This window comes from Corvus brachyrhynchos, unplaced genomic scaffold, assembly GCF_000691975.1.
Source record: "Corvus brachyrhynchos isolate BGI_N302 unplaced genomic scaffold, ASM69197v1 scaffold114, whole genome shotgun sequence".
NCBI lineage: Eukaryota > Metazoa > Chordata > Aves > Passeriformes > Corvidae > Corvus > Corvus brachyrhynchos.
The window spans coordinates 1,072,501-1,086,480 of record NW_008238337.1 but is presented as its reverse complement, the minus strand read 5'-3'; the positions used below and the strand labels follow the sequence as shown (position 1 = coordinate 1,086,480).

At 39.8% G+C, this 13,980-nt stretch overlaps 1 protein-coding gene across 2 annotated transcripts in view; it reads left to right on the top strand.

The window, feature by feature from the left end:
* Positions 1–13,980, top strand: part of GLT1D1 (glycosyltransferase 1 domain containing 1) — a 47,595-nt gene that overhangs the window by 13,104 nt on the left and 20,511 nt on the right. For both annotated transcript variants that reach the window (XM_017734753.1, XM_017734754.1), the window contains exons 3-6: positions 651–756; positions 2,991–3,042; positions 6,348–6,384; positions 7,489–7,545. In XM_017734753.1, coding sequence (XP_017590242.1) covers positions 651–756; positions 2,991–3,042; positions 6,348–6,384; positions 7,489–7,545 — 252 coding nt within the window. The remainder of the gene's footprint in view (positions 1–650; positions 757–2,990; positions 3,043–6,347; positions 6,385–7,488; positions 7,546–13,980) is intronic.

Here is a 13,980-nt window from a genome sequence, read left to right as displayed (position 1 = left end):
TAACATTTAGACATTTAGTGATTACACTCATCATTGCTGCCATAATACCCATCTGCTGGGCCTCATCCTGGAAATTTTGTTTACATGACCAGCACATGTAATAGATGGCATAATAGTTATTTACTTTTTAAATTTATTAAAGAGGTGATACATATTTTATATGGTATTGCAGACAGTCTGTCTCTTGAGGATTAGAGGCAGTGGTGCTTTGATAGTGCGCATCAATTCTCTCCACCTGCAAACATTAGAGTATAATATCAACAAATACCAAGGAAATTCTCCAAGTAGCCAGAATGGTAATTAGTCTTTCATTCTTTTTGCTTGCTCTCTCATTTAGTAATGAGGAAATTAGCAATGCTAATGAACCCTGATCTTACAGCTCACATAACTTTCAAAGATAAATGTGAAATATATAGTACATTTTCTGTCTTTATCAACATACTTTGTTTCCCATTTGGTTTGATGTCCTGTGAAAGTGCATAATTATAGTGTGGGGGGTTCCAGTGCCAAAAAAACCAAAAATTCAAGTTTCTCCAGGTTTCACAGATTTTTGCTCAGATATGTGGGTCAGCATTATCAATGTACTTTTTCACTCCTAGTCATTAGTTTGACATGCTGGCCAACTTCTCACTGCAGTCATTGCTTTGCAGGTAGCAGAATTCCTTTTGGAATCATCTTTGGTGGGACAGATGTAAATGAAGATACCAAATGCCAAGAGAAGTGCCAGGTAATGGGAGCAGTGCTGGAGGAAGCCAGGTAAGAGCATTTGTGGAAGATTTATGGCAGGAAATTGCATTTTTGTAGTGGCAGATCTTTTAGGGAGTCATGACAAGGGAGTATTTTCAGGGTGTTTTAAAGTCTGGAAAAGTTCTAGTGACATGTCAGTATAGGCATCAAATGTAGTTCAAGAACTGATCATAAACCAGAGGAAATTACTAAAAACCAAAAAGATTTTTGAGCATTTTTCATCGTTTCAACATCCCCAGAAAAGAAGTTTTCTCCTGAGTGGTCCAAAGGTTTGTTGACTTCAGCAGTGTTTGATCATGGCCATGGTGGGGGAGGAAACCTTTTTCTTGTTGGAAACAGCAGCACAGAGCAGGATGGATTTTGGGTCAGGCAGAATCTGCAGCAGGCTTCTCTCTGCTGGGTTTATCTTTGCTGATACCACTCCATGTTCCAGCTATTATTGGCTCACTTAGCACTGGCAGAGATGTGCTGCTCTGTCTGTAATCCCCTATAAAACGTGGTAAGTAAACAGATTTTAAAGACAGCGCTTAATCACACTCATTGAAAAATCATTAGGGCATGTTCTTATGTCTCAGTGTGACTTGGAGGTGAAAGCAACTTAAGGTCCCACTCAAGAAAAAGTTTATATACTTGTTTACTTTTGTTATCAAATAATCAGAAGTTATTCTTTAAACAGGTCTGAAGGAAAAGAAAAATATATCTAATGTGTCACATAAATTTCAGCACTGTGCAAAATGAAAAAGACATAAAATCGGGATCCCTGAGTGTGTCCATTTGATCCATCTCTGTTTAAAATATTCATATAGCTGTCACAAGCACAGCTGATACAGCTAACATAAACCCCATGTTTTACTGAATGTTTTTTAATGATTTTAAGCTGGGAACCTGAAGTATACCTTAATAGCTTGAATTATCTATGATATTTCAAAATACATTACTGCATCCTTATGCAGTTTACAATATTTTCTCTTCTACAGGAAAAGTAACTCAGTTTTCTAGAAGTTATTCTGAATGTACCTCTTCTCCAGTAGCATCCCTGGTGTTATTCATTGCATAGTTATGAAAAGAAACATTGATTTTTTTTTTTTTTTTCTTTATTGATTGCAGGGTTCTAAGCTGCATAGTTATGAAAAGAAACATTGATTTTTTTTCTTTTTCTTTATTGATTGCAGGGTTCTAAGAGAAAGCATCATGAATTGTAGATTACTTGTCCAGTACAATATACCACCACATTCCATAAAACAAAGTATTGAACACTGTCTAGCATTATGAGTGTTTCATTTTTAATAAAATTCCTCTAAATGGTGCTTGTACTCCTCTAGGGTAATTTTTTTTTCTGTTGAACAGCATTTTGTAGACTTAGAAGCAACATCTTTTTATGCTTGTTAATGTGAGGTATTGAGAGTATAATTGCAAAATCTGGGAAGGGAGCATGTGCAACTTGACAAAACAAGCATTTGCAAAAGCTTTAGTAACCTTAAAGCTGTCAAGTTGTGTGTGAAATTCACTGCAGTACCATAAAGCACATCCTACAGAACAAATGTGAGGGAATAAGGTTTGTTTTAACAAACAAAAGTAGGAGTTATAATTCAGCATTTATGGGAATTCTAATGAATGATTGTGATTTCATGCCCTCAGATTATAACACAACACCTCCACCATGCCCACTACAGTGGCAGCCCACTACATGCATATCTCAGACACCCCAGTTTGTTACTCACTGACAGCTGTGACTGCTTAGAAACAAGGTGAGAACACTGGGGAAAGGTTTAAAATCCCTCTCCATTTGAATTAAACTCAGCTGCAGACTGGGCTGGGTATTGTCAAAGCACAGTATGAAATGAGGTGCAGTTCAGCTCCCTCCTTACGTGTGTTCTGGTTGTGAAAAGGGCTCCTGCAACCTGCAGTGAGGCAGGAGCAGGAAATGCCAGATTCCTACTGCAGCTGTGTGCATTGATCTGGGTAAACTGGCAGCTGTTCCCATTATTTGGGGCTTCTCTTACTTTGAGAAATCCTCACTTCACCTTCCCAAGAGCTCTGAGTTGTAAAGCCTGAGGAGCTGCCATTGGTTTAACCACGATTTTCTGCTGAAACAAGTGGAAAGCCTGCTTTGCCTTTCATCTGGGATCAGTTTTATAAGCCTCTGATCTTAGTTCTTATCAAGATTTTTTCTGAAGTACTTTTTTTATGTTTAAACACTTTAAGCAGATTGCAAAGCAATGCATTTTTGTCCATTTACCCAGGTTTGCAGTGGCTTTCACAGTGAAACTGAAGGAGCTGGCAGCAGCAGAGTGGGTATGTTTATGTGATGGTGGTTATGCTTACAGTATTAGCAACTCTGTGTCCTCCTGAAATGTTTGCTAGATAATGCTAGAGAATTGCAATAATCTTCATTGTTCCTAGTCCTGCTTTTCCTTTCAGAGAAAGCGTTTCATGTTTATGTACTTCAACAGGTCAAATGGATCTGGCATTAAAAGCTGTTTGGTGTTAGAAGAGAGTGTAGAACAGTGTAGGAAGTGCTTCTCTGTAACATTTTAAGCAAATCATTGTAACTGAATCTCTCCTGATGCCAAATTGTTTCTTTTTGCATCGTTTACTAAACTATATGCTGACAAAATTCCTCTAGACAGCATTAGTTATACTCAAGAATTTGGAAGTGTAATTTGAAAATGCTTGTTTTGTCAGCCCTGGAAATAGAATGAACTTCTGAAGGTGAACTGCAGAGGTAAGTTAGATTTGCTGTGCTGAACCACAAAGAAGTGCCACGAGCACCAGATCCAGCGAGGGGCAGGAACCATTTGGGATAATGGTTATTTGGGATAAAACCAGCAAGGCAGGACCTTCCTGCTGCAGTGAGGTGTTGGCTCCACTCACCTCACCTGGGGAAACATCAGCTGAAGCTGAGCAATAAATGCAAGAAGCTGAAAGTGCTTGGTATCTCTTCAGTTCTAATTTGCATTATAATATAATCATTAATGCACTCTTGCCTAAAAAATCATCCCTGAGAGTAGAGCTTGCACAACACAGCAGTACAATATACAACACCTTATTTTGGTATGAACTGATTTTTAAAACCTATTTGCATTAAAAGGGTACATGACCAGACATAGGATTTGGTGTTTCATTTTACAAATGTAATATGATTTTAATAGTTACTACAATGAACTTGATGATGGGTAAATGTGAAAGGGCACAGCTTCTGTCATAGATCTTAAGCAAGAAAAGGACAGAAGTAACAGAGTGTAAGGAGAAGAAACAAAACTGAACTTTGAAGGCATTTCAAAATCAGCACCTCAAATGCTTTTAAGTACCAGACTTTGATTTTACCTAAACACTTGTGTACTCTGGGCCTGTGAGACTAATTCAGTGTTTTGGAGGTCTGTGGCAGACAGGGAATTGGAGGCAAATCTGTCAAATCCTAAACTGAACTCCCACCTGCTGACCTGTGCCTTAAATGCTGAGGTGTTGAGTTCCTGTTCTGCTGGGCCTTCATGTAAAGGCTGAGAGCAAATGCCACAAATTTGCTTTCAAGCAGTGAAGAACATGAACCCATCCTTCCATACACAGGTCACGGGAAATTACTGCATTTTACATGTTAATTCACACTACTATGAACTGCCTTATTCCTCTAATGTGGGCTTTATTAGTCAAGATACTCAATTAAGAATTTAAATTGCAAACATGTAAGCAATTGCACTGCACTCAAAGGCTGTATCTCCCTACAAATTCTTTTCTATTACCCTTAATTATGAAGTATGTAACCCAGCACTTGCAATAATCTGTATTCCAAGTGAGTTTGAAATACTGTAAAAATCTTGTGCTTAAGGTCAGTGTTTTATTTCAGTAGCATAAAACTGGTGCAGAAGAATTACCTAAGCCAGTTTTATCAGCATTCAATTTCATTTTCTGTTCTCCTCAAGCCCATTTAAAATAAAGAACATAGGAGAAAATTGATATGTAAAGTGTGAACACACCTCTATGCCCTGCCCCACAGTATTCCTGCTATTTTCTTCTTGATGATCCAAGCCCTGCCAGGATTATATTTACTCACCGTGAGCCATTTGAGGGCCAGCAGGGCATGAAAGAGGATGCTTTTAACTTAAACTTCTTTTTGAACCTCAGTGGTTTTAGGGAGCTAAGGGCCTGTCTCAGCCAGCAGAGGGGAAGGCAGAGCTGGGCAGGTGCCCCCTGCGAGGGCAGGGCTGGGGTCTGCTGCCCCTCTCTGCTTTTCCCACTTCTGTTTTCCTGTGTTTCTCTGTCTTGCTCAGTCCCAGCTCTCCCACTTGTACTGTGAAGTTAAATTCTGAGGCTGGCCTCCAGCTCTCAGTGCTGGCCCTGTTGTTTGCAAGGGGTTTTTTATCATTGGCAGATCCTGTGTAATTCAAAATGTTAGAGAAAGTCCAGTAATAAAAGTCATTTAAGTAATAAAATAATGTAATGATGTATTAAACTATTTTCATTATTTTTAAATCCTTTGAACACAAAAGCTCATGTAGGTTCTGAAGGACAAAGTCCAGGGAATATCCTCAGGCTTCCACTGTAGCACAGAGTTGGTTCTCCCCCACTTCATTCCCACGTAGATTTGCTGCTTTTTTGTGTCGTTTTTGTGACATTGTTCATTCTGATTCTCAGGAACCACCTCCTTCCCATCTGTGAGCTGCCTGGAGATGACTTTTTAAGTGACCTCTTTTATTTCAGTTTCTTTCCCCAGTTCATTTTTAGTAACTACAGTGCCTGGGCAGGGGACTGAGGGGCAGCCACATAGGAGCAATAGGGAAAACCAAAATCTCTGCAATTTAAAACAAAATTACTTCTGTGGTTTCCCATTTTCTGAGCTGACTGGTTCAAGAATTGGTTGCTTAGAATTTTGTTTCAGAATTAATTCTCTTTTCATTAAAGAAAAATGTATTCCATAAATCCACAGTTGGAGTTACAGAAAGATATTGAAATAGGAAATTGCTTCTTTAATCACCTAAATTAAATAACTAGCAGAGTAGCACTTCAGAAGTGATTTTGGAAGTGTAGTAATTACCTCTTTTACTACAGCTATTTTAAAGTAATTTATTTTGTAATTTTTATTTGTGAATGTTCTGCAATAACTACCAGGCACCACTTTTCCTGTACAAGCAAGTCTAAATATTTGATAGCAGTTTCTGAAACTGATATAAATTTTATTATGGATAAATATAAACTGGATTTTCAAAACCAGTCTTTTCAGACCAACAGGTTTTTTGGGAACTAGAGTCAATTTTCAGCTATACAGTTGAAATTTGTTTTATTCCAGGAAAATAGGATAATGATCATAAAAGAGGATACAGAGACAAACTAAAAAATATATTTGTACTAATATGGTAATTGTGTTAATTCCAAAATTGGTTCAGTGATACTGTAAATGGTCACAATAAATGTAAATTACATTGCTGACTGTTGGCCTCTGGTGTTACTTAATGTATCTTTCTGATAGTTTGTTTTGATCTTTAATAGTTAAAAGCACACTGACGTGTATTTTGTTACTCTTTAGTTGTGGATTTTTTAGAAGATTGAACAGACATTTTTATGTTGAACTATGAAAGTTATTTTTCTTCTCCTTCTCTTTAAAGCCAGATGCTAGGAAGAAAATATATGTCCAAAGTCAAGGTAGGAGCTTTGAAATACTGATTAAGACATCCAATTTCTTTGATTCATGTGTTTGGTACCTGTTTGTGTATCTGCCTTCTTTGCCCTGGACGTATTTTCCTGAAATGGGCTGGGGTTTGCAGTCCTGCTCCACTGGAGTTGGGTGTTTTGCCACTGACATTAATTGAGGCATTTTTTCAGTCTCTCAGCCAAAATTTTCCACTCATTTGGTGCTTTTATAGAAGTTTCCCAGCTGCCTTCTGAAGGCAACACTGAGATTTCTCCAAACTCTACAGAAGTTTTTCGTGCTGAATAATTATTTTCTGAAACTCCGGACTCCTTTAAATGCTGTAAGTTGGATTTCCAACCTAGTGACAGCCAACAAGTACGTCACCCAAGGTACAGCACTTACTGAGTAGTCCAGGAAACACAACTCAGTATTTTAGGTGTGATGACCTAATTTCCTAATATTATTTATTTAAAAATAACTGTCTGTGGGTTCCAAAGCTCATTCCATTTCATGGATTTCACTTTCAAAGAAAATAACATTCTTTTCCAAACTGTGCTGTTGAAATAACTCATTGTGGAGGCTGTTTAGCCCATATTTAGTTTATATTTAAGTCTCTTGTGAGGTAACAGTTAACTAAGAGATTAAATAAATTAATAAAATAGTTTCATTATTAAAATAATTAATCTTTAACATAAGGCAAAACAAATATATTAATATTCAGGATAAATTAATATTTAATTTGTATGTAAATTTAATTTACTTCCTTTTATATTAAGGGCTCTGGGTCCCAGCTGCCCTGTATCTGTTTTGGAGTAATGTGCTCCCTCAGATAACGTTATCTCATGTGGAGTTTTAAAAGGCCAAATTTAGCAGAGTTGTGTTGCTGAAGAAGTTCCAACACTGGCTGATTGTACAAGATTTTCCATGGAATTTCAATCTGCTGTGTGTGGAAGGGTTGCACAGGCAACCTGACATTGCTGGGGTGAGGGAAGCTGGAGATGGGAATTCAGCGTGCTTGGCAGAAATCTGCTCTGCTAGGCTTCAAAAAGCCTTCAAGAACCACAGCTCAGCCAGCCAGGGGACATTAAACATGGGATTCTCTTTTTTCAACACAGGAATTAAGACTGCACCTAGTGACACATTTGACTGGTACAGATTTCTACAAAATTCAGGTAAAACTCACTTTTTTCCCAGTGTTTGCTGTGTTTATTCTTAATCAGTGTCAAGGATGAAAGAAACTTAGAATCAGAGTTTAATTACGTAATAAAGTGCCTTAATTAGATGAAAAATGGCAGAATAGCAATCAGATTAGCCTGGTTCATCAAGTACCCAGACTGCCTCCAAACTTCTGGGGTGGCCAGGGCTGAACTGCACCAGAAGTGGTCACAGCCTGTGGGTCGGTGTCCTTAAAGGTTAATTTAGACCACAGCACCAATTCCTGAGCACTCTGCTTTATTGTGTGACAAACTGGGGCTGCCTTCAGCAGTGGAGAACTGCTGAAGAGGAGAAATATGTGCTGGTATTTTATTATTTGGTCTTGAGCTAGAGCCTGTCTCTGCTCTCACCAAAGCAAGTAAGGCAGGTGACCTAATTCCGAGTCACCTGATGCTGGCAATGCTTTAATCACTTCATTTTTCCCCAAAAGAATGATTTATAGGCATTTTACCCTGGTAAAAATGTTTCAATATAATATTCATCAGCCTGATCTCTGATAGTACAGCTGCTCCCTCTGTTACAAATGAATCCTCACCAGTCAATGGCATTATCACATCAGGAAATGTGTGCCATTAGTCAAAGGCAGTGTCAATTTTAAATTGAGCATTGTGAGGTTATTTTGTTCTCAGTAAATCACAGCACACAAGCACACTGCCACTAAGATTAATAATTTTTTGAGGTGAAATGATTTGTCACTTGCTAGCACAGCCTTAGTGTTGATTTGATCTCTTGTCCAACCATTTTGTGATTAAATGAGAAGACAACAGATTGAGGAGGGGGAGTTTCCCCCTAAAGTGAATTTCTAATATATTAGAGGCAGTTTTTTGCCTAATGTGTACTAATGCAAAAGTGCAAAATAATTCATAATGTACATGAAAAGCAAACTAAAATGTGACTCTAACATCTGTGCCTTATTAAATAATAGCTTGAAAACTGGCATCAGATTATTCAGTATTGTTTTTATGACTGTTTCATCTCATTTATCTTCTCTGCCTTGTGCCTGTGTCCATCTCTGGTGGCAGCCTACAATTTCCACTGCTTTTAATATTGCACATGGAGTCAGGCTTTTTGGCTGTACCTTTGTGCTTTCCAGGGACTAATTAGGAGTTCCTACAGAATTGCAGAATCCTACAGAACTGCATTTGCAGTTTCAAAGTGCTTAAAATTCTACTAAGCTTGGAGCAAGTGGTAGAAAACTATCAAAACCAGGAGGCAGTTTTGCTCAGAAGGATGTGATTTGGCAGTGTGGGCTTGCACAATGAAGTGCACTCGCAAAGAGTGTGAGCTTTAATGCAGATAAAGCTGTCCAGTCTCCTTCAGCTCATGGCATTTGTGATTTTTTTTTTTTTCAAGACTTTTTTCATTATATTCTATGCTATATCTGAAGGCATTTAATAATTTTTTCGGGGGAAATCTTTCTCCAGATAACACTTGCCTGTATCTTTAGCAGTACCCTTGAACATTTGTCAAATTCAGGATTCCCAGGACAGAATGGAAAGAAGCAGCACGTGCCCTGCAGTGCAGATTTTAATGCATTTGAGACATCACTGTTAAACACCCTTGGTGTTCAGGGCATCAGATTATTCTTTAAAATGAAATAGGCTCTTCAGAATACTTCTAGACTTTTTTCCACAGAACACACTTCTTATGAACGTTCTTTGTACTGCTTTTTTTTTTTTCAGAGGAAACATTTGCTTGTGTTAAATATGACACCAATGCAGAAACAGCCTCTTTACATCAGTGTAATGGCTTCCAAAAAAACTTTCTGGTAGCTTTAAGTGAGTGGCAGAATGCCTCAAATGCATTTTATGGTGGGAGACTTCCAGCCCCCAAATCTGAATGGTACTAAACCAAACTCTAAGGAAACCCCCAGCTTTTTGTACACTCCATCTGAGAGTTTGGGTGCTAACGTAAATAGCAATTGCCTGACACAAATGGGAGCAGTGCTGTGAAAGGTTTTTGTTGTTGTTACTACAGGTGCAGTACAATCTCAGTACAAAAATCATGGAATTAGTATTTTTTTCATAGTTTAAGCAGCAGACTTGAGAGTTGCAAAGGTGATGATGAAATGTTGTTGCTGTCTCCTAGCTGCAGCATTCCCAGGGGCTGGGTAGTCAACATTTACTGGCTAAATCTACCAAAAAAAAAAAAGGGCTTTTAAAGTTAATTTGCATTCTGGTTAACAGTCACCTTCAGTTTGTCCTCTGGGGATGAGAGACTGTGAGCAGCAGCAGTCAAACCAAAACGCTGAACCAAGTGCAGACTTCAGCAGAGGCTTCAAGAACACAACGTTTTCCGCCTGTTTGGTAACTCGGCCTATTTAAGGAAGTTTTGCTGCCTGTGTCAGTCTGGAGATCAGACCAGATGATCAAAATGTTTTTCCCTGACCTTCCATTGCAGGGATCTATATACAGCACAATCAGTTTGGTTAGCAATTTTAGAAGCCCTATCTATAGACTTGGGAGAGTCAGTGGAAGTTCAGGCTTTTGCTGTAAATTGACTGACAGAAAATGACAAGAGAGTTTAGGGAAATGAGAAACCTGAGCCTGATCTTCTCTAACAGCTCAAGGCTGGGGCAGAGCTGCTTCAGATCACAGGACAGGCTTAATGTCATCATTCCATGATGAAAAGCTCCTTTTGATTTCAGTGGAATGGGGCTGCAGCTTGTGAGATACAGACCCTAATAAACACCAGGGCATCATGTGATTAGGAGATGTAGATAACTAACAAGGTCTGCACTAATAAACTGAGAAATCTTTGTTTACCCAACAGCTAGGACTTAAAGCTGCTTTCATGGGAGGTGACATGGGACCATAGGGTCACATGCTCGTTGCACTAGCAACTAGAATATGCAATATGCTTTTGTAGTTTGATTTTTCTACTGTCATGCAATTTCTGCTTCATAGCACGGCTATTTTCTGAGCTTGAGAAGTTTCCATAACCCGTCATGACGCAGCCAGGGTTTTACAGAGGCATTAGATTTTCCTAAAGCTATGCTGGAGAGGGAGACCCACATAAGGAAAACTAAACAGTAAAAGTTTGTGCACTTATACAGCTGCCCATAATAACAATTATATGATAGCAGCAATAAACTGAGTTCCCAAACTGATCTGAAAACACAGAGCTTTTTTGTTGTCTGATCTGTTAGAAATAATGAGAAACAGGGGAAAAAAGGATTGATTGAGAGTTTTGCAGTCTAATTTTTCTGGATTAGTGGCCTGTCCCCAGAAGTTTACAGGTTCATTTAACTTCTCTGTCTTCACAAACATATCAGCAACCCCAGCAATTATTCACTGGTGGATGTGAATAGCAGTACAAAATAAATTGGATAAAGTTGTTGCCTGCACTTCTAAGAAACCAGCTGCTTTGTGACATAAAATGGCACAGTAATAAGTGTTTAGGATCAGCAGGTGGTAAAGTATAGTACTGAAATAAGGACTGATTGGGCTCATGATTGTCAAACTTCTGTGTCACCAGTGGCTCCAATTCCACTCAGAGTCAGGAGAAGGCCAGAGAAGGTGTTGGTGCTGCAGTGGGACACCAGTACCTCAATCAGCTGGAAACTTGGCTGCTCTCAGCACCTTGGGTTCTACAGCTGGCACAGGAAAGGGACACAAACCCAAACTCAAGGTGCCAAGAGAGACTACAAGAGCTAATGGAAGGTATTTCTTCCATGTGTAGGGAGATAAACTTAAGAAGAGCTATGAATTGAAAGCTTCAGAGTATCAAACATTTGTGCCAGAGTTGGACAAATTTATCTGTGCTTCATACTTGAGGAAATAAAATCACCGTCTTAGAGACCGAAATCTCAGCAATAAACCATGGATTTCCTCTTCTAGGAGAGCAGTCAATACTTTCAGGTGCTCAGGAGATGGATAAATGAAATATTTTCAAGAGGAATAAAAGACCTGCTGTGGTTCAAAGTGACCAGAAAAGAAAATAAGGTTATATCCCCTCACCATCTCGTCATGGCTGAGATTTTTTTTTTCTGAACAAAACCAAAAATGGATGAGTAAGCCCAACTGATGGAGCCTTGGAGTTGTTCTCTAAAGGGCTGTAGAACACAACAGTGAACTTGAAATCAGGGGTTGGAAAATTAATTTTTAAATCTTCTTTACCTCTCAGCAAGCTAATGCTTGGTATTACTCATTCACTTTGAGGCCTGCAGCTCTCAGTAAGATTAAAGATTTGCAGTAATACATTTATTTTTATTGTGCATCTATGACTGCTGCATTTTTTTTCTTGATAGTACCTACAGGGATGGAGTTAAATGAATCTACACTTTCAAAATCTCTTTAGATAACAGTTATTCCTGTCTTTCTTAGAAAAACAATGTCCTTACTGAAGCTTCAGAAATTATTTAGGCTTTATGTTTGCTGTCTGTGTTCATGTTTTGCTGTGGTGGCATCGAAGTGCAGATGTTTATAATGGCCCAAGTGTGAACTGTCACAGTGTGGAATAATCCTGTTCTCCCCAGTAACGAGCTATAGGGCATGAGGAAATGGCCTCAAATTGTGCCAGGTGAGGATTAGATTGGAGATTAGGAAAAACTTCTTCACCCAAAGGGGTGTCAAGCACTGGCTCAGCTGCCCAGGGCAAATCCCCAGGAGGGATTTGAGAGATGTGTTGATGTGGCCCTTGGGGACACGGGTGAGTGGTGGCCTTGGCAGTGCTGGGTTTATGGTTGGCCTTGGTGAACTTTGAGGGCTTTTCCTCCCTGAATGATTCCATGACTTTGGGTTTCTGTGCTAACAGTGAAATAGTTGGTGTGACAAGCACAGCTGCATTATGAAATGCTCTCCTGTTTTCCACTTTTAATATTCTCCATGCTCTCATTCTGCCTTGCACCTGAAGGCCCCAGGGCAGTTTATCAGAAGTTAAACACAGTGCTGCTGCTTCATGTCGAGCAGTTACCAAACCCACTGCAGGAGAATGGGCAAGTCTGGGTGGATAAGCCAAGGTCTGACAACTTTCTCTGGGCTGTGCTGTGACTCAGAATCAGCCAGCAGGAGAGCACCAATCCTGAGCATTAATTACATTTCACCCACCAGCCAATACATTTTGTGCCAGGTTCCAGTGCTACCAGCTCACCCACTGGCACAGCAGTTGGGTGCCCTTCTGACTGTGCAGCTCCACTCTGAAATTACAGGTTTTTAGAGCATAACACCAGCTCTGCTCCTCACTGAGCAGGATGTGCCTGGCTGTGGAGTTGCACATCAGCCCTAAGCTTGGCCATGGCTCCCCTGCAGCTCATTTGTGCCCATCCCCTGCTCCTGGGTGACACCCTGGGACAGCAGAGGAGAGGAATGACATTTCACACTCCTCTTCATCCCTGTTCTTGCCTTGACCTCCCACGTCTTGCTGAACAGGGGACCTGCTGAGCAGGCTGGAGACCTGCTGTGACCAGAGTGCAACTGGTTTTTATAGGGAAAGCCAATGGAACAAAGCAGACCACAGCCACAGCCAAATCCTGACAACACTTGTTTAGAGCAGCATCTCTGACTGACTTGAAACAATTATTTATGATGCTGACAGAGATGTTAATTACAGGGCTTTACTTGCATTTAGTGTAGAGTGATTCTTGAAGGATGGCTGGAAAACATGTATCAAGGAACCCTTTTTTTTTTTTTTTTTTTTTTAATTGTCAGGGTTTATGGACAAATCTTTCTATTTTGTGTTTCTTTGTCAAGCAAACAGGAAGATAAATGAGGGAAGCGATAATGAAGCACAGTGTGCTGTTGGAAATCTTTGCCTTTGTATCACTAACAGAAATGGGGAGAAAGAGACTCAAGCATTTTTTTGTTATTTGGGTGTTTGCCTGTCATTCAAACAAGATAGTGGCACAGGGAACGTACTAAAAGAAAATCACTTGGTTGTGCCATATTGACGTGTTTCCATTTCAGAGCCACACAAGGTGGTACTATCTTACTACATCTGCAAAAGGCAGGATGATAGCAAAAATTCACATGCTGAAAGTCTTGTTTAAGCTGAAGGAAACAGAAAAAAGATCTTCTTTCAAAGGGCAGTTTTCAGCCAGCTGGTGGCTATGGCAGGTAAAGGCAGCCCTTGCACTGAGCTCTTCGTGTGCTCTTCTCAGCAGTTCAGAGGACAGAGCATGCTGAAATGATTGCTTTCGTGCACACGTGGCTGTTTGTGGGTTGGGTTTTTCCCAGCAGGGCTGCCAGCGAGGCTGGAAAAAGCAACAGGTGGGAAATCCCTGCTGCAGGCAGCTCCATGTGCGAATTTCAGCATTTCAGTGGATGGGCAGAAAGTGAACAAGTCACACAAGTGCTGCTGAAGTTTGAGCTCAAGTAGGCAGAGAATGAGTAAACTCCCAGCACTACAAACAGCGGCAGTGCAGTCTCAGAGGAATGGTTTCTGTGCCTCTAAGT